A 27,073-nucleotide genomic window follows, 5' to 3' on the forward strand; every position below is an offset into this window, starting at 1 on the left:
GAACCGCGGCGGCCGCCCCCGCCCCGACCCCCGGCACTGCGCCCGCCGCAGCCCGGCCCCGCCCCTGCTCCGCCCCCGCATCGTGCCCGCCCCGACCCCCGGCACTGCGCCCGCCGCAGCCCGGCCCCGCCCCTGCTCCGCCTCCGCATCGTGCCCGCCCCGGCCCCAGCCCCGGCCCCGCCCCTCACCCAGCACTGCCCCGCCTCCGGCCTCGCACCGCCTCCGGCACCGCCCCCGCCCCTCCCAGCTCTCGCCTGCCACGCCCCAGGCACCGCCCCCCCCTCGGTCCCGGAACCGGCCCCGGCCTCGCTCCGCCCCCACATTGCCCCCGTCCCGCCTCTCTCCCAGCACTGCGCCTGCTCCGCCCCCGGCACCGCCCCCGGCACCCCGGCACCCCGGCACCGCCGGCAGAAGGGACACCCGAGAGGGGCAGCCGGCCCGGCTCAGGCCCGCCCGCAGCTCCCGGCACCCTCGGCCTCCAGCCCCGACGGCCGCCGGGCCCCCGCGGGGTACCCCGGGGAGCGGCGGAGCGAGCTTTCCTCTCGCCGCCTGCGGAGTCCCCCGTGGCTGCGTGGGCCGCGGGAGAACGAGCCCGAGGGGGCTGCGGAGGCCGTGGCGGCCCTCCCGCCCCGTCACCTCGGTCAGGGGCAAAGCTCCGCTCGCCAGAGCACTCCATGGACACCCCCGAAACCCACTGCATCGAGCCTGGAATCTGCATCAGCTTCCGAGCAACCGCTCCGTTTCTGTGAGGACGTCATTTATTGAGCGCTCTCTGTTCCTCTGTCTCAGCAGAGCTCTCCCTCGCTGCTTTCGGGGGCGGCTCGGGGGCCTCGTCTCTCCTTCACCTTCTTCCGGGAACTCTGTTCCGTACAGTCCTGAGAAAGACTTTGAGACACTTCAAAAAGTTCTGTTAAACTTACTCCTCTTTCTGAAATTTAACCTACTGACCTATGACATTGATCTTGCTACACCTTCTCATTCTGATCTTACGCTGGGTCAGCTGGTGTTTAACCCAACCATGGCAAGGCCTACTCAGGGCACAGCTGAGAGCAGCATTCCACCCCCGTGTGGTTTCCTAACACACCTGTATTCACACGGCTGAGGCCATGTTCTAGTTCTATGATTTTATGCTGTCCTGTAGTCATAATCAAGCTTCTCTACAATCGCTCTCTCGCACCCTGCCTGCTGCACTCCCTTCCCGACACCGGCCGTCTGGGCAGACGCACCCTCGGCCTCTGCTTCCAGAGGGACACGGGCTCTGCCAAGGGCTCTGCTCCACACGGGAACGCAGGCCCCAGCCTCAGGCTGGGAACAGGGAAACGCTCTCCCTCGGCGAGGGAGCTCACCTAACAGACGCCATTCCAGGGTTCTGGATTTCCCCCAGCCCCTCTCCCCCCAGGCCAGACCTTCAGGCACGCGGGGGACGAGACCCGGGTGAGCGGCGCTGTCTGGCCGCGGCCAACAGATGGGTCTGGCTGGGTATTTCCACTGCCCGGCGCACCCCCTCCCCGACAGCCACACCAGACTCGGGCTGCAGCGTCGTGCAGAGCTCTGCCCGTCAGCGCGGCCACAGCAGCTTTTCACGAGAGCTTTCCTGCTGCTCACCTGGCTCTGCAGCTCAGCTCAGCGGTGACTGCAGCACACGGGAGACTCCTCCTGTGAAGAAAGCGCAAGGATTTCCTTTTGGTCTTCAGCCTGGCCGGGGCCACGCTCTCTATTCAACTTCTACAGGGCCTGTACTGGGGGGCTGCTGCCACGGGGACCGGCCGTTGTTCCTCTGCGTGGCCAGAGCCTCCTCCCACCACCTAAGATTCTGCTCCCACCTGTCTGGAAGCAGGCGTCCTGTGCTGGTCAGGGAGAGAAAATCCGCACGCGTCTGGCAGCGGCCGATCCCTGCAACACCTCTTCAGCCTCCTCCGCTCACGTTCCACCTGCGTGTTGGGTGGGAGAAAGGGTCACAGAAACCGGCCTCCAGACAAGGAGCAAAGGGGCCTCTGGACATCATGGCAAGGAGATGTCTGCTCAGAGCCTGTTAATTGCACCAGACAACGCTGGGGGCAAAAAGCACTTGGAGTAGACTATGGAAGAGAAAGAACAAGAGGAAACAGTTCCTGACCCAGCAGTGTCAAACGTGTGTGTGTGGGGGGACAACACTGGGGCAAGCAGGGCGGTACCGCAGCGAATGAGCATTTGCGAAGGCAAAGGGGTGCCAGAAGAGAGACAAAATATGAAAGCCTGTGTCCGCAGGGGGATGTGGGAGAGGGAAGGAAACGAGCAGAGGACTCCAAAGCGCTGTGTGTGGAAATGTGCTGTGCTCCAGGGGACCGCGAGGCTGTGCGGAGGCAGCGAAAGCCTGGTTCACCTGCTCAAGAGTCCTCCGGAGCTCAGCATTGAGTTGCTTCAGCTCCGTCTTCTCATCTTCCAGCCTTGCAACTGCTTCCTGCAGAACTTCCAGCCGCTGCAACAGGAGCCCCTTCTCCGAGAGCCACGACAGCTGCTCCCCTTCTGCAAGAGCCTGCTGGGTAGGCAGAGAGGGGATGATGTGAGCTGGTGCCACGTAAAGGCGAGAAGGGCCAGAACCAACACGTCGGGGAGAGTGACCCGACTCGGGAACGGACAGCCGCCACGTCCCTTCTTCTCCTCCTGGTCCACAGGCCAAAACAACACTCTCCCTTCTAGGGTCCCTCCTCCAGATCACCTTGGAGAAACCCAAACAAATTTGCCTTCGTGCTTTTTGGACTGCGGCACAAGGACATCCCCAGTGCCCAAGAAAGCCTTTAACCTGATCAGGCAATGGTACGAATTCCGTTATTTTTAACACACTGGAGAAGCTGTACCTCACAAACCTACACCTCTGAGAGCATCCTCTAAGCACCGTCCGTGTAGCTGCTGTTCAGCCACCGTTACACAATTCTGCTAAGTTTAGCACATTGGTTTGGTCAGCTGTGCCCTTTCCCTCCCGTGCCAAATCCCACCCACGCTGTGTTGGCTAAGCTTGCCGAGGTAGGAGAGAGCCAATGACCCACCCCCGCTTTTTGGACTTGATTTCAACAGCAAGCTCCGTAGTTCCTTCTGTAGTTCTGGGCCTGGCAGAAAACATTCCAGCAGGTGGATGGTCTCTGGCCGCAGCACACAGACAGGCGAGCCTGCTGGCAGCAGTCACAGCTTTTTGGCCAAGCAGGTCAACTATTTGTGGGAAAATACATTCCCATCTCTTGAAGGGAACATCATCAGACTCCTTTATAGACCTTTTCGTTGGCTGACGGTCAGTCACGCTGTCTACCTGACACTGGTCCGTGTCCCTCGCTGAAACCACACTCTGCGGGACGGCTGTTTCTTCCCTCCGAGTCCCGTGAGCCGTTTCACTCTTGCCAAGGGCAAGAGCCAGTGCTTGTGCCTTCTCTCTCCATTTGACTTCTCTGCTTTCAGTCTGCCTCAAAACAGCAACCATATGCTCCAGTTCTTTCCCCTTTGCTCTGCGCTCATCTTCCAGTTGTTGGGTTAGCTCCTTCTGCCTTTGCAAGGAACGGTCTCGCTCCTGGAGAACTCTCCTCTTCTCTGCTTCCTCTTCCTCCCAGTTCTGGAGTCTCCGGATTTGTTTCTGTAGGGTCTCATCTCCATCTTTCCATCGCAAAGCTGATGCTAACCGTTTCAGGAGCCCACTCTGCCTCCTTAGCTCTTGTTCTCTCTCTGTCAGAGTCTCCTCTAAATACCTGACTCTGCCTCTCTGGTACTCGATCTCTTCATCCTTCTTGGTCAGAGTCTGCTGGACATGCTGGAGATCTTCCCGAAGAGCCCTGATTTCCTCTTCTAGTTCTTGTTGCTCACCTTGAGCTTTGGTCTCTCGTTCCCTCTCATGAAGAGCTTCTTCCAGGAGCTTCTCTTGCTCTCTGGGGTGTCTAACCCCCTCTCCCTTCTCGGCTAGCCTAAGCTGGAGATTCTGCAAGGTCTTCAGTTCTTCTTCTTGCCGCTGGAGTTTTTGCATAAGAGTTTTGTTGTCTTTGTCTCTCTTCCTCACCTCTTCCTCAAGCAGATTCACTTGCTTCTGGCATGATGTTAGGGCTACTCTCATGCTTTCACCACGAAGCTGGAACATGTTCATTTGCTCTGGCTGCTTGAGGAACTCCAAATGGTTCTCCTTCGCTATTTGGCTCGCTTTGTCTGGATCCTGCTCTACTCTCTTGGCCTGCTTGCCTTCCAACTGCTTCTGCTCTCGAAGGTCCTGGACATGCTCTTGCAAAGACGCTATCTCTTGATCTCTAGCTTCTAGAGAAGATTCAGCGTATTCAAGCCTTTGCAGCATAGCTTTAGTCGGCATCGCTGCCTCCTCCTTTTGCTGTTGAAGCTTAGAGATAGCCTCCTCCAGAACCGCTATCTTCTTCTCTCTTTCCTTCAGAGTCCGTTTTGTTGCTTGGAGATGTCTTTGCTCAGCTTCATGCTTTTCCTCCTTTTCCTTGCATGCCTCACAGCGCTTTCTGAGGGATAAAATTTCTTGCTCTTTTTCCTTTAGCGCCGCTTGAAGATGATGCAGAATTTCCTTCTGCTGTTCAGAGTCTTGCTCTTGTTTTTGGAAGGTCTCAATCACTTCCTTCTGAGATTCAATCATGAAGTCCTTTTCTTTCAGTATTGCCATAGAGTATTCCAAGTCTTTCTGTAAAACATTCCGCTGTTCTTCTGTTTTCTCCTCATAGCTCCTTGCCTGTTGCTTTTGGAGGTCTATGAGTCTGTCCTTTTCTTTTAAGGTTTCTAGGGTCTGCTCCAGTTGGTGACGGACAGTCCTCACCTGCATGTGCATGACTTCTTCAGCTTCCTGGATTTGCTTTTGTTGTGACTCAAGCTCTTGATCTTTTTCAGACAAAGAAAGGGTCATCTTTGCTACTTTACCCTGAAGCTCTTGCAGGTCCCCCTCTTGCTCTTCCTTGTGCTGCTGCAAGAGTCTTAACTGCTCCCTTTGAGAATCACACTCCCGCTCTCTGTCCTTAAGAACTGCCCGCAAGTGTTCAAGGCTTGCCTGCAGAGATTTCACCTGTTCTCTCTCCATTTCCAGTTCTCTTTTCAGATGATCAAGATCCACCCGCAGATTTCTCACTTGTGATGCACCGTGTTGTTCCAGCATGATGATTTTCCCCTCCTGGAATTTGATCTCCTGGTCTCTCTCCTCCAGCACTTTGCTCATCTTGCTGACAGCAATCCTTTGTTCTTCTTGCTGCTTCTCCAGCTCCCGGATCTGTTCTTGCTGGGATTCCACCTTCTGTTTTTTCTCTCCTATGTCCTTAATAGCCTGATCGAGAGTAGTTTGACACGTTTCTTTCTGCTTTTCCAGCATTCTCATCTGGTCCTGGTCCAACTTCCTTTGTCCCTCCCACTCCAACAGGACAGCATTCAGACGAGGGACAGTCTCCTGCAGAGTTTTTGCCTGTGCTGCCTCTTTCTGGAGCATCTGGATTTTCTCCCACTGCGTTTCCACTTCCTCATTTTTGATTTTTAAGATAGACACCGTAGTCTGAAGTTCTTGTTCAAGGCAGTGATTCATCTCTGTTGCTGTATTTGCTCGGTTTTCGGAGGCTGTGACCGATTCCTGGAGAAGGTTTATCTCCCGTACCAGTTTTTCTTTCACTGCTTCCACTCTGTCCCGTTCATGCTGCAAAACAGCGAGAAAAAGATTCAATCATTCCATCTCAACAGGTTTGCTTTTCATACTAGATTTGACCTCCTGCTTCAGTGCCGGTCAAGGGCTGCCCCCTCTCTCCCTGCCTCTTGGGACGCTGTGGACCTTTCCTGTGCCACCCTTTAGGCTGCGTCTTCCCAGCTTCCTCAGCCCGTCCAATCTTCCTTGTTGCCCTTCTCTGAACCTCTCTGAGCTCTAGTGACTTCTTTTGGGGAGCATCCACCAGAACTGCAGCCAGGATAATCTGAGCCCTGGAGTAGCAGCAAGAAATGGAGACGACTGCAGTCAGCAAGATGAGCACAGTCCAGACTGAGCATGTGGCGTGACGATGTTCTCTCCATTAGCAAGGAAGGCAGGAGACAACAACCCCAGCATTTGATTTCCTGAGTTTGGGGTGGGTTTTTTGGACCTCTACTGTCTAGAGTTTTCACTGTACCATCCTCTAGAGCCCCACTTGTCCCCTCTTGAGGGAGTAAGGGTCAGATCACGGTCTGTCATCCTGTCTTCCACATCTGGACTAGTTTCCCCCATGCAGGCGTACCTATTTATCTGAATCAGTGCTTCTGTTTCCCAAATTTCTCTAGTTTTTCCCCACTGTCTGCTCTCAGACGGGCAATATTGAACAGCTTTCTATTCTCAGCAAACTTTGTCTTCTCAGCCCTTTTTGCGCATCCAGACCTTACCTGCCCATGCTCTCGCTGCTCTGCCACCTCCCGCCTGAGCTGCTCTAGCTGCTGGCAGGCTTCTGTTAGCTCTCCCCAAGTCTGCAGCAGCGTCTCTAATAAAGCATTCTTCTCACGCTCCTTTTCTAGCAGGACCTGCACAGGAACAAAGAGAAGACGCATTTAGACTTCCCATACAACCTCTGTGTGGCAAGACTCAAGGACTGACGGGCTCACACGTTCTCCAAGCACTACGCTGCTGCTGCTCTCCTAGGGCAGCATCTGCCCACCCCGAGGCACAGATTCCTAAGTGAGACTGGAAGTACAAACACGGTCCACCCGTGAGTGAACCTCCAACAAAGCTGTAGTCATCTAAGAGGAAAATGTGTGGCATCTCTCAAGGGTCTCTCTCGCCTTGCTGGTGAGGGTATCCCTTGTCTCCTGCTGTGGCCTGTTTGTCTTTTGATAGCGACTTTTGCATCTGCTGAGCAGCCCGGGACCCAGCCTTCTCCCACAGCTCTGTCCTTGCTGTGCAGGTGGCTTCCTTTGTCAGCTCGCTCACCAGGAGACACAGCGATGGTGCTCACGTTCTCTTCAGGCCTGCCACGTGCCTCCTGCCCTTCTTTAACCTACGCTCTGGTAGCCTCTCTCATTAGTGGCCCTGTCCCTCACGGCACAAAGCTCTCTGGATTTGTGCTCTCTGGATTTTTGGGTTGCTAAGGCACTGCTCCCATTTGCAGAGGGGCATCTGAGAGACACTTCTACCCAGATGGACAGTGTCCAGAGAGGCACTGCCGAGGAGGAGCCCAGAAGAGCAAAAACACCACACCAGCTCTCCTTTCACAGTCTTTACCTCTTGCTTGGCATTTTCGACTCGAGTTTTTTCCTCTTCTTGCTGAGCTCGCACGGCAGCAACTTCCTGCTTCATCTCAAACAGCTGCTTCTCGTGCTCCCTTTCTGTCTCTGCCTTCTCCTTTTCCCACTGCTCCAGCAGCTGCTGCAGCTCTGAACGGTGCCCTTCCCGCTCGCTTGCCTGAGGAGGGGAGGAAGAGACTTCACGATGGAGTCCCAGCCAGGCTGCTCAAACACATGTGAAGCTTCATCCCTCCCGCAAACCCCCACCTCAGCAGTGCCCAGTGATGCCTTTGTGCCCTCCGTAAGTCAGGTCCTACCAAGGAACTTAAAAGGAAGGTCAGCAGGTGGAAGAAAAGGAGACGTCACCTTCCCGTCTCTGATGGCCGCCTGTTTCCTAGCACCCCTCGCCTTGGGATTTCTCTCCATTCTCAGAGTCTCTGCCTGCAAAGCTCAGCTCCATCCTCATCAATTAAAAGCTGCAGACGGACTGCAGGGTGAGAAAGAGCCCAGTGCCCTGATGCCCCAGTCACAAGACAGGCCACGAACTGAAGTCCCAGGAACAAGGGGCCTGCTCCATACGCCTCAAGCCCAAAGATAACACCTCTGTCAACCCTGACAGGACAGAGAGAAAGGAACAAAGTTCCCGTGACTGCAGCTGGCAGGAATGCGAGGAGTCTGCTTCACGGCAGACGGGAGTCTGCTAGGATCCTACCCCTTTGCTGCCGTGCTTTGAGTGGGGACCACCCAACCTCCTGTTAAACTCGTCTTAGGCCCACACCAAGTCTGTGGCTGTATTTACTGTCCGAACACAGCCCGTGGGTCTTCACGGCCTGCAAGTACGAGCCGCTGGCTCTGCTGCCTGGCCTGGCAACGTGTGGCCTCTGGCAGGTGACTGCTGCCATTTCACCCGCTCAGGCTATTCTTCTTCTAAAGCCAGCCCACAAAGCTTGCTTGAAGAACTCAAAAGCACAGTGTTTCCTACCAGGTCTTGCAGGAGCTTGTTTATTGCCGCTTGATGATCAGTTTGCCGAAGGCTGAGGGCACTGTCATACTGCTGTCTTGTCCGCAAGAGCTGTTGTGCCGTGTTTTCCCGTTCCTGCCTCATGACAGATCTCTCTGCTTCCAGCTCACACTGAAGGCGTTTCACTTCCCCTGCAAACACAACCAATGCCGACATTCAGAGTCTACACAGACAGTGGTTCCGACTTTACTGACCTCAAGCCATTTGAATTTCGGTGTAGGAGGGATCTGTCTCCAGCCCCTTCACTCCTCAGAAGCACTGCAGACAGAGAGCTGTTTTTATACCACCTTGCCTAGGCAGGGGATCACCAGAAACAAAGCACGTGACGCTCTCACCTTGGATGGCCTCCTTGGCCTGTGTGACTGTGCCAAGCTGGATTTTCAGCTGAGACAGGTGCTGCTGAGCCTCAAACAGGCTGGATTCCAGGGTCTCCTTCACTGAGCTGCAAGTTGCAAATGCGGAGAGAAATGAGTTTCTTGCCCCTGACACCCACAGGGAGTTATTCCAGTAAGCAGTGGCTCAAGAGCCCCACCCCTGAGTACAGAAAATGGTTTGCATGGGAACTCATATATACAGAAAGCGCATTACTGCCACTGCAGATAGCAATGCAGGCCCCTTCGAGGGAATGCCCAGGCTTTCCTTCTCACCTAGCATAACACAGAAAGCCCAGGCAGACTTGACCTCAAGAGCCAAGTCCTAAATTGCTCTTGTCTGATCTACGACACACAGGTAGCTGTGCCCGCAAGGTCTGTGCCAGCAAGCAAATGCCCAGCCTCTGCTCACAGCCCGTATCTCATCAGCACTTCCACCTTGCTCTGCAGGGGGACAGAAGAAGAGCATTTCCCTGGCTGACTCGTGACTTTGTAACGCTGCTCGTATAGGTAGGGAATTTTCCAGACTCCCTGAATTTCAAAGGGACTAAAGAAATCCATCAGATGGTACAGTAAAGTCTCATGCTTGTAGCAGAGTCCGTAAGAAATCTGAACTCGATTTCAGCTGAACAAGGACTACCTGAAAGCAGAGACAGGCATCCTTCAGTTTAAACTGTCGGAAGTTCAAGAGAAAAAAGTGCTACTTTTCTTCAAGCGTTGGTAACTAAGTAGGCAGTAGCCCAAATGGCTTGTCACTCCTTAGAATGGAAGCTGTAGACCTGCAGGGGCAAACTGTTACATCCCCAGACTTCAAGCAACTGCTGCGTATGACACACGGGATTGTGGTACCAGGAGCTGCAGTTACCTCCCTGACCTCAGACAGCGTCTGTGCGCCAGGTTCCTACAACACACAGCACTGCCTCACTGCTACAGGGATGCCATCAGGATAACATCCTTCAGGATGTAAAGGGGCACCCGAGTGGAACAGCAATCAAACGCACAACCGCAGGATTTCACGACTTGCATGGACAATGGAGGATGTATCTTCCAGAAGGAGAACAAGCACCTATTTCTGATTACGCCAGTCTCTGGCAGGCCAAAGTAAATAGGCTCCATTTTAAGCATAAAGCAAAGTCGGGCTCTAAAACCAAACAGAAAAGACAGAGTTCCAAAGTGTGACAGCAAAAGGCTCTGGAGAACAACATCCCGCAAGAAGAGTTGCTACAGCCCAGTAAGTGACAAAACATAAATCAGCAGGATTAAATCAGAGAAGCTGGAGCTCAGAAGAAGGAGCAGCTCTCAAGAGACAGACTGAGTCAAAACGGTGTTTATCGGCCTCGCTAACAACCTACTCTGGAGCGGTAAAGCACAAAAGTCAAGAAGTACGACAAACAGTCTCTGAAACACCACTCGTACAGCTCCGCAACTTCAGGAGTCTTCTGAAAACACATCTAAGAGGAGGACAAACATCTCGACACGTTGAGTTGTTTCTTGGGGGTTTTCTGGAAAAGCAGAACTTGTCGCATTTGATCTCAGAAACCTGATACAGCAGAAGGACAGAATCTTGTTCCTTCCCCGTACAACATCACCACGACATCTGTCTCTAAAGAACATGTGCTAAGGAGTACAGGACCCCGACACCACTGATGGGCAAGAATTCCCAAAGACTGGCCAGAACTCAAAAGACGCTTCCCTGCGGCTGGGGTAACCAACTCTAGGTCCGGCACCACAGCTAACAAGAGTTAGCTTAGAAACAGAAGGCCCTCAAGATTTTCAGCGGGAGCCTCCAGCTTCACCCGAAATGGCAGTGTCCTACTCACAATGTCCGTACGTAACAGCCTTGAATTCTGAAGATCTTGTGTCAAACTACTTGATAAGGCAAGATCTATGTTCAAATGCACAGAACAAGAAGCGAAAGCCAGAGAGAAGCTTCAGGTTTCAGTACACGTCTGCACGGTTTAATTATTCCTCAATGCAGAGCCAAGGTACCAGATACTGAGGAATGATATTGCCTTGCTTTGGACTTCACACAGGAACGTGCAAGGGGGCATAAACACAAGCCCAAGGCTCAGGAGAGCTTTGTTAGCTTTAGCTGTCAGAAAAATAACATCCAAATCACGGTATACTGGGGTTTTTTTGCCCAAGATTCTTCCATTTTCTCTCCATGGTAGGTGAAAACCTGTGAAAAGCACTCAGGATGCCATAAATCCTCGTGTAACGATTACCACCTTATAATTACAGACATGAAATAACGTCCTGCCTAGGGTCTCCTCCCTGCCTTTACCTGGCCTCTGCCAGCTGCTCGGAAAGGCCTTGCCTGTCGCGCTCCATGGCTGCCAGTCGCAGCTGTAGGGCAGCCTTCTCCTGCACCAGCAACTCCTCCTCTTTGGATGCCTTGGCCAGTGCGTGCCCTTGGTGAGAGGACTCCTGGTGCAGCTGCTCCCGAGCACTGCTCGCTGACCCTTGCTGGCGGTAAACCTGAAAGCGGGACAAAATGCAGTTAGAGCCCTAGAGCCCTTTCTCCGGAGCTCTGTGCAGAGCCACCCAGTGCCGCTTCTCAGTCAGCTGGAGGAGAAAGAGCTCCTGGACTCTGTACAGTAGGTCATGGCAACAAGACTGTTTACTTGTCTGGCACAAGGAAGTTGTCTAATATACCTCGCTGGCATTCAAGCTTGAAGATTGACTGTGATTTTTCAGTTTTTTTCTTCAGTGTAACACCTCTGCTGGGTATTTGCTAAACATACCACCTACTCCAAAACTAAGACTGTCGAACAGACCACAGACCATCAGAAACAAACGCTTCTCCTCTCAAAGCTATCCCATAATACCCAAGATGGTACGTTATGAAACTGACACTGAAGTGATGGCAAACTCCCTTGTCTCCTGCAGTGATGCGATTCTCCCAAGCCCTTTTTCCACTGGACCAAAATCAGCTAGTCCAGAGGAAAGAGTCTTGTGGGATCAGCTGTTTCTCATCCTCTTCCTCAAGGCCTAAAGAGGCTCCAGCAAGTCAAAGCTGCCTGTAGGTCTTAAAATACAACTTCAACAACTGCAAGGTGTCATTCCCATTCTTAGCAGTACAAGACAGCACACTTTGACTTGGAGCTTTGTCCCGCTCTCTGGCCTTGAACAAATGGAGTTTTGAAAGTTGCAAGCTTCACCACAAAAAAAGCATAAATAGAAACATGCAGCCTCGTTTGTTTTTGCCTTGGAAAAAGGGTGAAGAGCTACGCTGTTTGCTTCTTTAGCCGCACGTGAGAGTAGGAGACCAACGTTGCCCCTGCCCTCTGCTACCAGAAACGGCGTCTGTGGTGGTCCTGCCCTCACAGCTCCCTCTCCCACAAGTGCTGCCTAGGAAGAAGGTGACCATACCTTTTCCAGTGCTGGGGCAAGCTGATGTTTCTCCTGCTTCAGCAGATCGCTCTGGAGGTGCAATTCCTCCAGTGTCTCTCTTGTGACTACCAGCTCGCTCTGGAAGGAGGAATGTTTTCCTTCAAGTGCAGCTAAGTCTTTCAGTCTATGAGAAGGGGAAAGATAAACAAGCTTTTCATGTAAAAACATTCTCATTTGCAAAACCAAGAGTAGAGAATCATAGACCCGTGAGGTTGAAAAAGACCTTTAGGATCATCAAGTCCAACTGTAAACCTAACACTGCCAAGTCCACCACTCACTCATGTCCCTGAGCACCACGTCTACACGTCTTTTAAACACCTCCAGGGATGGTGCCTCAACCACTTCCCTGGGCAGCCTGTTCCAACGCTTGATGACCCTTTCAGGGAAGAAATTTTTCCTAACATCCAACCTAAACCTCCCCTGGCGCAACTCAAGGCCATCTCCTCTCATCCTATCCCTTGTTACTTGGGAAAAGAGGCCAACACGCACCTCACTGCAACCTCCCTTCAGGTAGCTAACAGCTTCCTGCCCATTAGTTCTCCCTCTCCTCTTTCATACGCTGGATACAACACTGCCCAAAAGTTCTTCTCTGGCTAAGACAGACTTTTAAAGCCCACACTGCGATTCCCACAATTTCTTTGCCCTGCAGCAGAGAAATGATGAAAGAGCTTGCAGTCTCCTGGGGAGGGAGATGTGTATCAATTTCCAATCCAATAATCGTAGGATCAAAGGACCATTCACATTACTACGAGCAGTGACGCTGCAAAATGGCACTCTTGCCCCAGAGGCCTTCTGCGCTCACTCTTGCAAGGAAACATCAGCACAGGGGTGCTACTTTGCTTATGATGGTCCTGTGCAAATTTCTCCCAACTCCTTTAGCGCAGCCCTGGGGCTGCACAAGAGACAGAGCTCTCTTTGTGCTGGTCTCAAGTTCTCACCAAGAATCAGATAACCACAAAAACACTGTCGTGTGCAATCTCTTCTCCAGTCTTGTCTTACTCAGAAGAGCTTCCGTCAGCCAGACGGTTCTTTCTACCCGTTCTGTTGAAGGCAATGGTTTGACTACGGACAGAAACAAGGCTGTGGAGAACGGGTGTGTTTTACGTGCGGACACAGCCCATCTAGGAATCCAAGAAGCACCCACAAAAGAGAATGTTGGTAATAGCAAAGTCTAAAGCACGTTTACCTGTGCTGAAGCTCTGGCTTCTCCAGGTCCCCCGTGACTTGTAAGCACATCACTTCCCAAGTCTTCGGGCTTATGTCCTGCTCCACTTGCGGCTGTGCCTCTTCCTTCGGGACAGGTCTACGCGCAGTGACGGACTCCCAGAGCTGTGTGCCAGAGTTTAGGTGGGAGCAGCTTACAAGCAGAGATCCAGAAAGCCTCATTTGCTCTGCCTTCAGCTCGGACAAATCTCTGCAGAAGAATAAAGAACGAGCTAATGTTCACACCACTGTCTTTATCAGCTGACTCACTTTTGACCATGTAATTGCGCAACGGTAAAAGCTGGCAGGAAAGGTGACATCTTCGTTGGGGACGAACCATTCGTCTGACACTTTGGGATTGGGACACATCTCGATAGCTGAGCAATGGGTCTCTTTGATGGCTGAGGAATGAGTCTATGTTCTCCTCCGAGATGAGAAGAAATGTATGCAACAGCCAGAAGGCTTCAAGAATTAACCAGGAGGTCAGGCACACTCTACACATTTAGGAATGCTCAGAATCAAAGAAGGCAAATGGCTGACGGTAACCCAGAGTTTGAAGTTGACACCAGAGGAAGGTACTGTTACAGCCACGCTCTTTTTCATTTTATAGAAGGAAGCTGTGAGAAAGGAATCTCAGAGAGCCCAAGAACAAGAAAACAATCACAAAAAGGAGGTATCAAACTAAGCAAGATACATTGGATAAATGCAGTAACAGGGTAGAGAAGCCATTCTTTCTCTCAGCCATGTTGATACAGGAACAAGCAGATGCAAACTGAGCAGAATAAATGTAAGCTGGAAATGAGAAGGGTAAAAGAATTTAAAAAAAAAAAAAAATATATATATATATAGTCCTGGCTTCAGCTGGGATAGAGTTAATTTTCACAAGGAGCTGGCTGGGCTGACCCAAACAGCCAACCAAATGGGGTATTCTATACCATGCGATGTCATGCGCAGTATTTAAGTGGGGAGCTGGCTAAAGGAGGGGCTTTTGCTACTCAGGAGTGAGCTGAGCATTGGGTGGTGAGAACACTGCATGTTGTACATGCTTTTTATCAGCATTGTTGGTTGCTGTTTTCTCCTCCCTTTGCCATTCTGTTAAAGTGTTCTCATCCCAACCCAACCCAAAGTTTTTGCCTTTTTTCCTTCGGGTTCTCCTCCCCATGCCTCCGGGGAGGGGGGATGAGTGAGAGAGTAACTGCGTAGGTTCTTTGCTGCAAATTGAGGCAAACCCACAACATATATGTATATTCATGAACGATATTTCCATTGGGAGCGGTGGGAAAAGAAACCCAGTGACATTTAAGGCAGATCTTAATCACTCGACAAAACGGACCGCTCTGCACACGGCAGGCACAGCCTTAGTGAGTCTCTTCCCATGTGTCCACGTATGCCTGTGTCTGTGTTAATGTGCCCAGAGATCACCATAGCCAAGTTCATCTGTTCAGGGCCTCTGCACAGCTCACAGACTGAGCCCCTCAGGTTTATCTGAAACCAGCATCAAACAAAAGGATTCTGAAAATAGCCTAAAGCATGCTTAATGGCATTGCTTCAGACTACCCAAGGAGAAATCGGATCTTTAGCTGCAACGACCGCAACACCGAGGCTCAAAAAGCGGGTGGGAAGGGAAGCTACGTTTTTTTCTGCAAGAGATCCAGCCCTCACTTCTACTCACCGGTCAGTGGCAGTCTTCACTTCCAGGCAACGACGGCGCAAGGTTACCACCTGACGCCAGAGGCTGAGCAGACGGTTATGTTCACCCCTGACGTAGCTGTCATAAAGCTAAACATGCAAAGACAAAAAAAAAAAAGCCAATTCAGCCTTCGCTGTCGCTGTACAAGTCCTTCCGATAGGAGAGAGCACAACCACGATCACCAGGTCTCCTTCAGTAACAACTCCAACAGGGGCACCAAGCACTGCACAGGCCCCACAGAAGCACCCTCTGCAGACCTGCCGCCTGACTTCAAAGCAGGGGACCTCCACGCTTCTCCTGCAGGAGTGGCTATCAGCAAAGCAAACGGATCCCGATCCACCGTCTCGCCTTGCAGAGGCGTCCAGCACTCTCGGGGGAGGAAGACAAAACCAAACCCCTCCAAGACCAGCGTCAGATTTCCTTGCAACAGGCTATTGGTGAGGGAGGCCTGTCTTGTTCTCCTGTTGGCTACTCTGAGTGGGAAAACACACAGACCTCTCTGGTCTCCACTGCTGTCGACGCAGATTTAGCAGTGCTTAAAAAGACGAGCGTTCATGTGTGACTGCCCTGCAGTGCCCAGAAACAGCAAGCACTCACCTTTAACACCCAGCAGCACGGTCACAGCAGGTGGGCATCTTCCCTCACCGAGATTTGCTGACACCCCTCCATCTCACACCCCTCTCTGCTGCTACTCAACACCGACACGTCCTCAACAGAGCCACAACTCGCACACGGCAAGCCCTCTATGCCAGAAATACAATGCATTCCCACTCCGCTCTGGCATCACTGCCGTAGCCTGTCCTTACCTCACGGTCAGTGCGCCACTCGCTCTCCTTCAGTTCCAGCTCCTTCTGGGCCCTCATCCAATCCGCCGCCAGCTTCCCAATGTCTTCTTGGAGGGCTGAGTTGACCATGTTCGCTTGATCGAGGTGCTCCTGCAGACGAGTGTTCGCTTCTGCCAGATCCTCACACCTTGGAACGGGAGAAGCAGCAAGGAGGTCGCTCAACAACTGCTACCCACAAGCAGCATCCCCGTGATTTTCCAATTCCTTCAACACTGACTTCTTGTCAAACTGAGAGGCAGCGAAAGTGCTTTCTAGGATTAAGTAAGACCACCCTGTCACAGCAAACCCATCTGCTTCTCCTTGCTTTGAGCCTTCCATTTCCATCTACAGTTTTGGTTCCCCCCTGCTCTTCAACTCTGAGGATGCCCACAACTAACGTCCTGCCTCCCCTTTGTGCTGCCTGATCACTGGATGCATCACCTTTCTCTGTCCTTGTCCTGGCCACCTCTCTTCCTCCACTCTCCTCTCTTGATTCTCAGCCCAAACAGGGGCTCTGCTGAGTAGCTCACCTACTGAATCGCGGAAGAATTTAGGCTGGAAAGGGACCTTTGCAGGTCACCCGGAGCAACCCCCCGCTCAAAACGGAGCCGTTCAGCGCACAACGCTGTTACTGCAGCCCAGAACAGACTGTGGGCCTTTCTCCTTCCAAAGAGGCTTGCCCAGCTGCTTCCCTTGGGGAGGCCGGGCAGCGCTGACAGGTTTCCCCTCGCTTCCATGAGTGTCCAGGACACCCAGTGTGAGGTAACGCAGCTTCCTTTTACCTTTGATGCTCCTCTTCCAGCCGAAGCAGCGCATTCTCCAGGCTGTGCTCACCTCTGGCTTCCCACCTGCCTGGAAGGGATCCCTGGAGAAGAAAGGAAACGTTTTGTCAAGTTCTTGTGTTCCCTTCACTGTCACGACCACGGAGAGCAAGGGAGGGGACGGGGATTACTCGGTGGGAGTAGCTCTCCTCGGTCTCCCACTGCTGCACTCCCGCAGCTCATGACCGCGAGTGCTCCCGCAGACCTGAAGCCTGGGAGTCCTCTCCTGCCCTCCGTCTCCTAGGTTTGCTTTAGCCGCGCACTCACCGCTCCCGCCGCCAGCTGCCGCTCCCGCTCCCGGCACCGAGCCCGGTACTGCCACACCTGGACGGACACGCAGAGTGACGACGAGCGGACGCAGCGCCGGGATCCCCGCCGGGCCCCGACCCCCCGCCCCGCACCTTGGCCTGCAGCTGCCGCACCAGCCCCGCCTGCCGGCGCCGCGCCTCCTGCGAGCTCTGCAGCCGGCGCCGCAGGGAGGCCGGGCTCCGCGTCGCCATGGCCCCGCCGCGGCCGGGCTCCGCCGCCCGACGGGCCCCGCTCGCCGGCGGGGGTCCGCTCCGCGGGCGGCCGCGGGGTCGGGAGAGCCGGGCTGGCCCGGGGCCGCTCCGCGGCGGCGGCTCCCTCCTCGCTGCCGGCCGACGGCGCCGCGGCCCGGGCTGCGGAGCTGCCGCGGGGGAGAGGCCGCCCCGGCACCGCTGGCTCCGGCGGGTGCTGCCCGGAGACCGTTATGGAACGGCGAGCGCGAGGGCGACGCGGGCTCGCGCCGGGGCCTGGGCGGGAAGGGGCGCGCGGAGGGCGGGCCCAGCCCCGCCGGGGGGGGGCGGTTTCAGGTGGCCCCGGCGGTTCCCAGACGGGCCGAGGAAACGTCTGCGGGGCTCTGGGCGGGCGCGTCCTGGCGCCAGGGAAGGGTCGGGCTGGGGGCGAGGGAAGAGCTCGGGGCCGAGGGGGCTGTGAGGCGCTGGGGCGGGCTGCCCGGGGAAGCGGCCGAGGCACCGTCCCTGGGGCGTTTCGGAGACGTGAGGACGCGGAGCTGGGGGACGCGGTTGGGTGGTGGCATGGACAGCGTCGTGCTGATGGCTGGGCTCGGTGGTCCTGAAGGTCTCCTCCGACCGAAGCGACTCTGTGGTTCTGTGATCCCATGGTGCTTCCCTCGCCGGCTCTCTTGGCCAGACACGGACTATTGCTTAAAACTTCCGTCAGGGGTGGGCGTCCGTCACACGGCAGGGGCTCTCTGGGTGTCTTTGGATATCGGACGGTAAAATGGCAAGTGTCCACGGACCATGTCCGGTCGACCTGAGTACAGTGATGTAGGTGGACAGCCACGCCCATTAAGCCAGAGCAGAGCAGGAGTCATCTCACCACGAGCGAAGGAGAGAGCGGGAGATCTCGCTTGCCGCGTAGGCAAGGTTAAGGCACCGTTAACGATTCATCTGACCCGCTGACGGGCAGCACCCCCATCTTCCTCCTCTGCTTGGGTGGGACACTGTCCCGCGGGGAGGTCTCCTGCGCCTCGGGGGTGCCGGCTGGCGTGGGGCACTTGGCCTGCTTGCTGCCCACCTTGCCCGCCCTGGGCACCACGCGGCAGGAGACGATGCCCAGCGGCAGCGTCAGGCGGGTCAGAGCCACCCGGGGCTGCCCCCGCAGAGCCTCCTCCAGCGGGGAGGATATCCCATGATATCCTCCTAGGGAAGCTGAGGAAGTGTGGGCTGGATGAGTGGTCGGTGAAGTGGATAGAGAACTGGCTGAATGGCAGAACTCAGAGGGTTGTCATCAGCGGCGCTGAGTCTAGTTGGAGGCTGGTAACTAGTGGTGTCCCCCAGGGGTCAGTACTGGGCCCAGTCTTGTTTAACTTCTTCATCGACGACCTGGATGAAGAGTTAGAATGTACCCTCAGCAAGTTTGCTGATGACACCAAACTGGGAGGTGTGGTAGATACACCAGAAGGCTGTGCTGCCATTCAGCGTGACCTGGATAGGCTGGAAAGCTGGGCAGAGAGGAACCTGATGAGGTTCAACAAAGCCAAATGCAGGGTCCTGCACCTGGGGAGGAACAACCTCATGCACCAGTACAGGCTTGGGGTGGACCTGCTGGAGAGCAGCTCTGCGGAGAGGGATCTGAGTGTCGTGGTGGACGACAAGTTAACCATGAGCCAGCAGTGTGCCCTGGCTGCCAAGAAAGCCAATGGAATCCTGGGGTGCATCAAGAAGAGTGTGGCCAGCAGGACGAGGGAGGTTCTCCTTCCCATCTACATTGCCCTGGTGAGGCCTCATCTGGAGTACTGTGTCCAGTTCTGGGCTCCCCAGTTCAAGAAAGATGAAGAGCTACTGGAGAGAGTCCAGTGGAGGGCTACAAGGATGATGAGGGGACTGGAACATCTCTCCTACGAGGAGAGGCTGAGGGAGCTGGGCTTGTTCAGCCTGAAGAAGAGAAGGCTGTGAGGGGACCTTATAAATGCTTACAAATATCTGAAGGGTGGGTGTCAGGAGGATGGGGCCAAGCTCTTTTCAGTGGTGCCCAGTGACAGGACAAGGGGCAATGGGCACAAACTGAGGCACAGGAAGTTCCGTCTGAACATGAGGAAGAACTTCTTCCCTCTGAGGGTGACGGAGCACTGGAACAGGCTGCCCAGGGAGGTTGTGGAGTCTCCTTCTCTGGAGATATTCAAGACCCGCCTGGACAAGGTCCTGTGCAGCCTGCTGTAGGTGACCCTGCTTCGGCAGGAGGGTTGGACTAGATGACCCACAGAGGTCCCTTCCAACCCCTACTATTCTGTGATTCTGTGATTCTGTGGGTCAGCTGTGCGGGGCCGATGGCGACGAGGGGCAGCCGCGGGGCTCGGCAGAGCACTCTGCCGAGGACCCTCCAGGGCACTCTCCGGGGGACCCTCTGGACGACCCCTCACGAGACTCCTCTCCGCAGGAGACTCCACGGGACCCTCGGGCAGCCCGGTGGGGAGGACCGCTGCCCCCCGGCCCTGCTCCTGCTCGGGGTCCGGCCAGGGGGACATCGCCACCCCTGAGAATGGGTCGGCGTCCCCCAGCATTGCCCCCGCTGCTCGGCCCTCGAAGTGATCACCTTCCGCCCCGTGCTCGCAGAGGTCAGGGGGCTGGTTGAGGAAGGCGCTCAAGTAGGGGTTGTGGGGCGCGCTGGGGACATCGGGGACAGTGTCCATGCTGTCCATGGTGTCGAGCCAGGCGAGCGCGTCAGAGATGTCCGTGGTGAATGTCTGCTCGTCCGGAAACTGCAGGTTGTCCCCTGCCCGCTCGGGAAAGGCCTCGGCGAAGGTGTCCGGCCCCAGGTCGGGCAGCTCCAGGGACTTCTCCGTGCCTGCCGAGATGGCCACCCCTGCTGAAACAGCAACCCCAACCGCCCGGCCCCGGGGCAATGCGAGCTTTCCTGGGCACGGGACGCCCGCCTGCAGGCTCTGCCACCCCCTCCACACTCACCATGTTCCGTCAGCTGGCCGGGGCGACCAGGGTGGCCCGGTGGGGGCTGGTGCCAGGGATGCTGTCCTCGATGGCCACCGCGTCGTTGCCCGAGGCCTCCAGCGGCTCCCAGGTGCTGCTGGGCAGGGTGTCGAGCACAGGGAGGCTTGCACCCAGTGCTGAGCCATGGAGTACCGGCGCTCCCCGCGGGCCACGGCCCATGGCCCCAGCTCCAGGCCTGGGGTCTGTTTCTGTGGTTTTTATCTCATGCCTTTTCTAGCAGACAGTGTGGTTCAGTTTGGCTGTTGGAAGGACCAGTGACTTTGCTGAACAGAAGCAAGTCTTTCACTACCTTCATTTCTAACAAACATATTTTGAGAGCACCAAGAAATTATTAACATCATACAATGACAGAAATGCATCTTACTGCATGTGGGAGAGGAATTCCTCTTTAAAGGAAAATTTACTGAGAAGAAAAATACGTTGTGTGAAAGATGCTGCTGTCCTTTTTGCAGACAGTAACGTTATCGGCTTATTCATTTACTGGCTACAAATAGTCATCTGACCGCAGTCGTGTTTCTTTTCCATTCCCCAGATACATTTTAATGTGCTTAATGTAGATGTGTACACATTTTTGTATAAAAGCTGTTGCTGAGGCTTCCCAAAGGACCAGTTAAAGTGTATTGGTCTCCAGTCCCAGCCACTGCAAACCCTGTCGAGTGTAATGGACTAGTTCGGCCACGCTGCTGTTCAATGCCAGAGCGCACGTCGCTGTGCTGAGTTCAGCAAAAAACTCTGGAAAAAGAGGAGGCAGAGCGAAAACATTTGGTTGGTTTCACACAGCAGGCACGTTTGACAGGCGAGGGGGCTGCCAGGAGCAACAACAGCGTCACGCTGTCCGTCGGCAAGTCCCGTTAAACACATTGTCGACGCAGAGAGCCCAGCGCTATCGGAAGGCCGGGAAGCGTAACAAGCACACGAGGCAGGGCACGTGAGAGCAGAACGCACTCACACACGCGTACACGCACTGAACCGGCTCCCCAAGCGCTGGCTTTAAAAGGACGTCGAGACTCCCTGGTAGGTGGGCAAAAGTTTGGGTGTTCACAGCCCAGTCCCCGCCGCAGGCTTCCCCCAGACTTGAAGCAAGCCAAATTCGAGTGTCTTCCTGAGCGATGCCCAGAAAATGGGACTGGTGCCTTTCCATCATCCATCCTCAGACCTTGGAGACATCATGATTTCTCAGCTGAACAGGTTTAAAAATTTGTACAGCTTGCCAGGCCTACGTGAGTATTTACTGTTCCACCGCACAGATCCACTCCCTTGGGAGTATTGACTACCCCAGCCATCATTCCCCTACATGACAACGGCAACACAGAGCAGGTTTTGAATTCGGCCTTGGCTGAAGCAAGCTTGTGCTCAGGCTGCCCTCCCACAGGTTTCCCTCCAAGACTCCTTCCTCTGGCTTAGCAGCAGCATCCACCACTCCTTCTGTGTGACAGTCTCTTACCAGCCTTGTGAGGACAGAATCCGAAACACTACACGTGTATTGCTGCCGCGAGCACAGATTTGCTCAGAGGACAGCCAACCACTGGAGGTTCTTTATTCAAAGGGGACTTGCAAAGCCGTTTGAATTTCAGCACCTGCCTCATTAGCGTGAGTGTTTTTACAGCCTTCCAACAGCTGAGCCAGGCACACGGTGCTTATTCTCTTTTGCAAGTTTGCCAACAGATCGTGGCAATATATCCCTTTGCCCACAATAGCTCACAAAACTTTGTGTTTTGTGAAAAATGTCACTGCAAATGCCACATGGGATGGCAGGTTACAGACTGAACTGCACATACTCGAGGGCTTTTGCTTATTCACCACTGCTTGTACCACAGAACAATACATTTTTTAACAACAAAACGGTAAAATAGACAAGTAGCAGCAACTTTAGGAAATGCTGCTGGCAAGTACTGGTCACGTGCCCAGCAAGGACTTGAGTTCAAATGCTGCTCAGCTTCTCTGTTACGCAGAGCAGCCGGCTTCACTGTTCGCAAGGCAAAAATACCTGGAAGTTTGACAATCTAACTAAACCACAAGGCTACAGGCCACAAAGCTGTTCTTAAAGAAGGTGAACCAACTCAGAAAAGCTAAGCGCCCCAAAGGGAAAAACAAACAGCAAAAAACCTCCTCTGCTTCCTGTCTTACCATGAAGCAAGGTGGCAGCTTTCCTGCACTTGATACCCTCATTCCTTAGCTCTTCGACATTTGAGGATGCCAAGACAACCTTTTAATTGGAACACTCATCAATATATCACCATCAAGTATCTCTGCCAATATGCCCTAGCTGTCTATTTCAACATATCTCATGCTTTGAGCTTTAGGTCTGGCGTTTGCTACACCGAGTGTTCAGATTTAAGCAAGTACATACACAGAACGACAACACATAAGGCAGAAAAGCCAGAGGGCACAAACTTACCCTAATTCTCCCTGGCCAGTGCATCAGCCTGTTCCCACAGAGCACATGCAGAGAGGATACCAGCAGTGATGTTGACACAGGAAGAGGTGATACTTGGGATATTATAGGGGATGGTGTTCCCACCACAGCTGTTAGCAATACGTCCCGGCTGAGATCTCACAGAACCGGCAGGAGAGGGCTTTGGGGAAGACATGCCCGTGGGTCTGCAGGAGAAAGAAACACCGTCACGAACGTTTAACGTCAAAGTCTTGCCGCCAGACGATCTTATGGCAGGAGCTCTCTGCTATCATCCAGGCCTGCAGTGTGGAGTGGAGTGTGGAAAACTGAGATGTGTTCAGCTGCGTAACAAGTAATTGCCCTTTGAGTGCCAGGCCAAGGTTTTTGAAGTGATTTGCAACTCTAAGAACTTCTCTTGACAATAGAAATTGCGGCACCAGACATCAGAAAGGGCCACCAATCCACCTTCCAAAATCTACACCTACTTGTGGAAACTTTCACCAGATCAGCATAGCGCTTTTTCCTCATGACTTACAGTTCAGGCATGATGAAGCTCCCCGCCTACAGAAGCTGGAGCTTTCTGACAGTGGGTCAAAGCAGCCAGTTCAGCCTACACAAACTCATTTAGAGCTCTAGGGAACCTAAATGCGGGCAGCTGCCTGCCTTCCAGGCACAGGCAGGCTTCATCACATCACTTGACCTCCTCCACCTCAACCAACCTAATTTTAGTCACTGGTATGAGAGGGCTTCCACCACGCTCGCAGGAGACCATTTACTTCCCAATAAACTATCCTCTGCAAGGTGGCAGAAAAATCACTGGAATTACAGCATCGCTATTACAGACCAAACAACCCTCTCGCCAACGCAGAGTTTAGCAGGGGCAGACGGGGAGCCGGGTAGCTGTGTGCCAAATGCAATTACCACGGCACACAGAAAAACTCTTCCTTACTCATTGTCATTAAAACACAGGCCCAGTCTGCTGGGCGTCGGTTCAAACTGTTGTGTGACAGCTTCCCTTCTACTTTTGCTGCCACACACACAGCAACACTGCTGCAGATACACAGAAAGGACAAAATGCTCAGTAACTCACCAGTTAGAAGAATGAGTTTCTTTTTCTTAATTGGTGACTGAGCTAAAGAGACAAATATTGAAGTATCACCTCAAAGTTATGCTACCACAGGGTGAAGGCATAATCCTAGTGGGCAGCGGCCAGGGAGATGGGGATGGTATCCCATTAAGTCTCAATGGATCGCTAACAGAACAAAGATGGCACCGACAGGGGCTCTGAAACAGCACGGTGACAATACCATTCTTGCTCCTCTGACCTGCTTCTCTAGTGGAAAACTACTTTGCTCGGGACATGGTAACTCTGGACCTCGTAACAAAAGAAAAAAACCCTTTCCAAGGAGAAAAGACAGGAAAGAGAGAGCAGAAACATATTCACGCCCCCTAACAGTATGATTTCAGGTGGCAAGAAAGAGCAAGTGGTGAGGCACTCTCAAACGCAGCTTGCACTCAAATACTCCAGCTACTGTTTTCACTCACACCCTTAGAGACTCATTACAACGTATGTATTTTTAAATCTTACCTTGCAACGCATGGAGAAGGTGCTTGTGTTGCTCTGGAAGAACTCTGCAGCGGGGAACAGAACCCTTGCTAGGTTTGGGCTATTCAGCTGACAGCAGTAACTGCTGCAGCCATCCAGCTGGCAGCTTAGCAATACGCATACCGTACCTTGAAGTGGTCATTCAGGATCCTGGAATACTTCATTGCAGTGTCTTTCTCATAACGAAACATTGCCATGTGCAGAATGGACTGGGAGCGCATGCTGTGAACAGAAACACACCCAGGCATCGGTGTTGACACTCGCTGCTGCCTGCCAAGCAGCCATCAGCCTTGTGGGACAGAGGCAGGCACACCCCAACTGTACTGCAAAGTCAGGAAAGCTCAGAACTTCTCCTTCCGCTCATCTTAAAAAAAGACTCTGTGAAAACATCGCAAGGGGAAAAAAAAAAACAAAGAAGGAAGGGCCATGTCTGGTCTTTTATATAAACAGGTTCCCAACCTCTTCATAGGTGCCACGGGCTGAGGAAGCTCTGGCCCAGACGCGCCTCAGCTATGTTCAGCTACAGCTTCACTTACACGGCTCAAACACCGGCTTCTGGTTTTGATATTGTGGGTTCTTCCCTTGCAGAACTCTATTCCCATTTAAATCATTCATTCGCCTCTGAAAGCAATGGGCCTTTCGCTCTGTCAAGTCAAAAAACAGACTCTGAAGGCTCAGGAAAAAGTTACGCACCATAACACAGCAAAGGCTTTTTCATGTGAAGATGCTGAGGAGTCCATAAAGGATTTCAATGTCGTGATGAATCTAAGGAAACAAAATAACAGAATCTTATCAGCCATCAGTGCTCTGGACTCCCACTGTTTATGAAACAACAGTCCACGCCGTTATCTCAAACTTCGGTCCTAAGGTCAGGAAACCTGCCCTGAGTTCTTAGTCCTGACCCAGAGTGCTTTGTAGGCTTTTGAGCAGAGGACTCTGTCTCAAAATACCTTGTTTTCCACGCAGCGGGAACAGATGTGGCCCCTGATGCGACCCACTCTCCTCTTACACTGATTAATGGGCAACATCCCTACAAGTAGATGCCTCCCGTGGACCACCAGTCAGCCTGGGGCCCAGAAAAGGTATCCCCACTACTGAAGATAAACTACTAATTCAATTATTTCTAGACAAGACAGACATCTTAGTGGAAATGTTTCTTTTGGCAAACAAACAAACAAGCAAATCTCCGTTTTGAAAACAAAGCAACAACATCATCTTGGAAATACAGTCCATCAGGACCAGAATGCAAACAATACATTTCAAAAAGTTTGAAGTCTACCACAAAAAAAACCCCTGACAGCTTTTTCAGCTCTAAGGCAAGAAGTCAAACCAGCTCTTGAAAACACTCACGTAACCTGTAATTTCAACATGAATAAACTAATACCTGTCTCTCTTCTACCCAATCCATGGTCCCTTGGGTTGCACTGCCTGTGTACGTCATACTGTCTACACACATCTTCAAGGGCTGTGAAACTAAATGAGGAAGGTTGCTAAAAGAAGCCCCAGGAAAGGGTACAGGTAGAAAGACACATGGGAGAAACCAGTAAAACCTGCCTTCAGTCAAGCTGCAAACCTTTGGGGCACTAACTGTTCTGCCACACGCTATACTGTTGCTTCACTTTTTTTAACTGAAATACTACTGAACTCGCATGCAAAAGCAGCTTCAGATCTGGATAAAGCAAAAACTCCTTCACGTCCTTGATTGTCATAATCAGTGTCCTCTGGTGTACCTCAGCTGCAAGGCTCAGATGCAGAGGGGGATGTGGTGCCTACTTCTCCTGAGAAGCAATGCTGAAACATTTCAAAGGATTTGTCTCTGGTGCCTCGGGATGGTCTGTCTGTCTCATGCTTGTACAGTGACCTCAACTCTGCTCCACGGCGGGAATCCAGAGCTGCCACAGCTGCAAATGCGCGGTGCAACTAACTCTTCCCCTCCAAACGTCCTGCCTAACCATGACGCTTTGAAAACCGCTTACTTGATGAGATCTATGGTGCCGCTGAATACGCTGGAAGCTGATTTTGGTGCTGCTGAATCCGATTCCAAGGCGATCCCATACTCAATGAAGGAAAGGGCAGCACCTAGGTACTGAAAGGCACTTCCAGTCGTGTCAGTCTATTGGGAAGAAAATTCCCATGTTCAGACTAAGACGAAACCTACTTCTCTCAAGGGTACCTAAATTCCTTTTTTGTCTCTAGTTAGGCAGGATCTGAAGAAAGAAAAAGATGCAAGCCAGGCCTCTGGGGGATAATTCAGGGGTTCTCAGCAGAACCCCCAATGTGGTCCCAGTCATCAGCTTTGTGTGCTCTGGCTATTTGTATCTCTTCCTCTCGCTCAATGTTTTCCTTGAGTAATTTGTTATCTTCACGTTTTTTGGACATTATTGTCTGGTCTTGGAGGCCTGCCTTGTGAGAGGCAGGTGAGGCTTTGCTGCTACACTATTCCCTCACTCCATTTTCACAGGTCAATGGCAAGCAGTGAATGTACATCATCCAACTGAGTCATAATCAGCAAAAAAATACGTTCATTCATGCACGCTGTTAAAACTGCACCTAGCAGAGAAAGCCAGTTACATCTGCAAAGGACGCTTCCAAGTCTTGCTCACCAGCAACGTAATTACCCTCAGAATCCTGATGTTTCAGAGGAAAATGTCTTAAAACTAACTGTTGCACCTGTCTTCCAAGGTCTTTGTGACAGCTCTGCAAAGCCAGCAGGCCTGCTAACCTCAGACAACATCAGTTCTGAATCCTGTTCTCTAGGTGTCTTTATAACGAAGGGAAATGTCTGAACATTTGGCAGATAAAGACAGCCGCCCCACATACGCCTTGAACAGATGCCAGGTATGGAGTACGGAAGTAACGTTAGCCAGCGCATCTTAGTCACATGCATGCAGGTATCACGTCCAAATGCCAGAGCTGGGTAACGTTTCTGGCTCAGGGCCAAGGCTTACCATTGCATCAGCTTTGTGCTTCAGCCTCTTGGCCTCTTCTACGTAGTATTCCACCGGATGCTGTCTGAACTGGGGACAGGGAGAGGAAAAACAGAGAAAAAGGGCAGGGTAATTATCGATTTTAC

At 53.0% G+C, this 27,073-nt stretch overlaps 1 protein-coding gene and 1 long non-coding RNA gene across 4 annotated transcripts; both read right to left on the reverse strand.

Moving 5' to 3' along the window:
* Positions 1-756: 756 nt before the first annotated feature.
* Positions 757-24,173, reverse strand: LOC142360508 (uncharacterized). 3 transcript variants are annotated; one of them, XM_075413434.1, is made up of 19 exons: positions 24,129-24,173; positions 23,983-24,026; positions 22,398-22,600; positions 16,776-16,832; positions 16,470-16,552; positions 15,670-15,835; positions 14,846-14,952; positions 13,157-13,384; positions 11,950-12,094; positions 10,862-11,055; positions 8,542-8,648; positions 8,168-8,337; positions 7,184-7,363; positions 6,352-6,486; positions 3,284-5,641; positions 2,363-2,518; positions 1,824-1,931; positions 1,606-1,656; positions 757-875 (listed from the first exon to the last, which is right to left on the reverse strand). In XM_075413434.1, the coding sequence occupies exons 3-18, from the start codon at positions 22,419-22,421 to the stop codon at positions 1,624-1,626; spliced, it is 4,251 nt and encodes a 1,416-aa protein (XP_075269549.1). In that variant the 5' UTR covers positions 22,422-22,600; positions 23,983-24,026; positions 24,129-24,173; the 3' UTR covers positions 757-875; positions 1,606-1,623. The 3 variants fall into 3 exon arrangements, with proteins under 3 accessions (XP_075269549.1, XP_075269550.1, XP_075269551.1); XM_075413435.1 differs by having other exon boundaries at positions 757-885; XM_075413436.1 differs by having other exon boundaries at positions 757-895.
* Positions 24,167-27,003, reverse strand: LOC142360510 (uncharacterized). The gene is made up of 3 exons (XR_012763114.1): positions 26,949-27,003; positions 24,694-24,765; positions 24,167-24,222 (listed from the first exon to the last, which is right to left on the reverse strand). It is a non-coding gene; the product is annotated as an uncharacterized LOC142360510 (long non-coding RNA).
* Between the last annotated feature and the right edge of the window lie 70 nt (positions 27,004-27,073).

This window comes from Opisthocomus hoazin, chromosome 2, assembly GCF_030867145.1.
Source record: "Opisthocomus hoazin isolate bOpiHoa1 chromosome 2, bOpiHoa1.hap1, whole genome shotgun sequence".
NCBI classification, from domain to species: domain Eukaryota; kingdom Metazoa; phylum Chordata; class Aves; order Opisthocomiformes; family Opisthocomidae; genus Opisthocomus; species Opisthocomus hoazin.

Bases quoted from the DNA above. Each gene is read 5' to 3' on its own strand.
- LOC142360508 (XM_075413434.1), bottom strand. From the start codon at position 22,421: ATGCACTGGCCAGGGAGAATTAGG. The intron at 13,385-14,845 runs GTGAGTAGAAGT...ATTCTTCTGCAG, and splicing joins GTGAAGACTGCCACTGACCG to AGATTTGTCCGAGCTGAAGG. The intron at 12,095-13,156 runs GTAAACGTGCTT...CCCTTCTCATAG, and splicing joins AAGCCAGAGCTTCAGCACAG to ACTGAAAGACTTAGCTGCAC.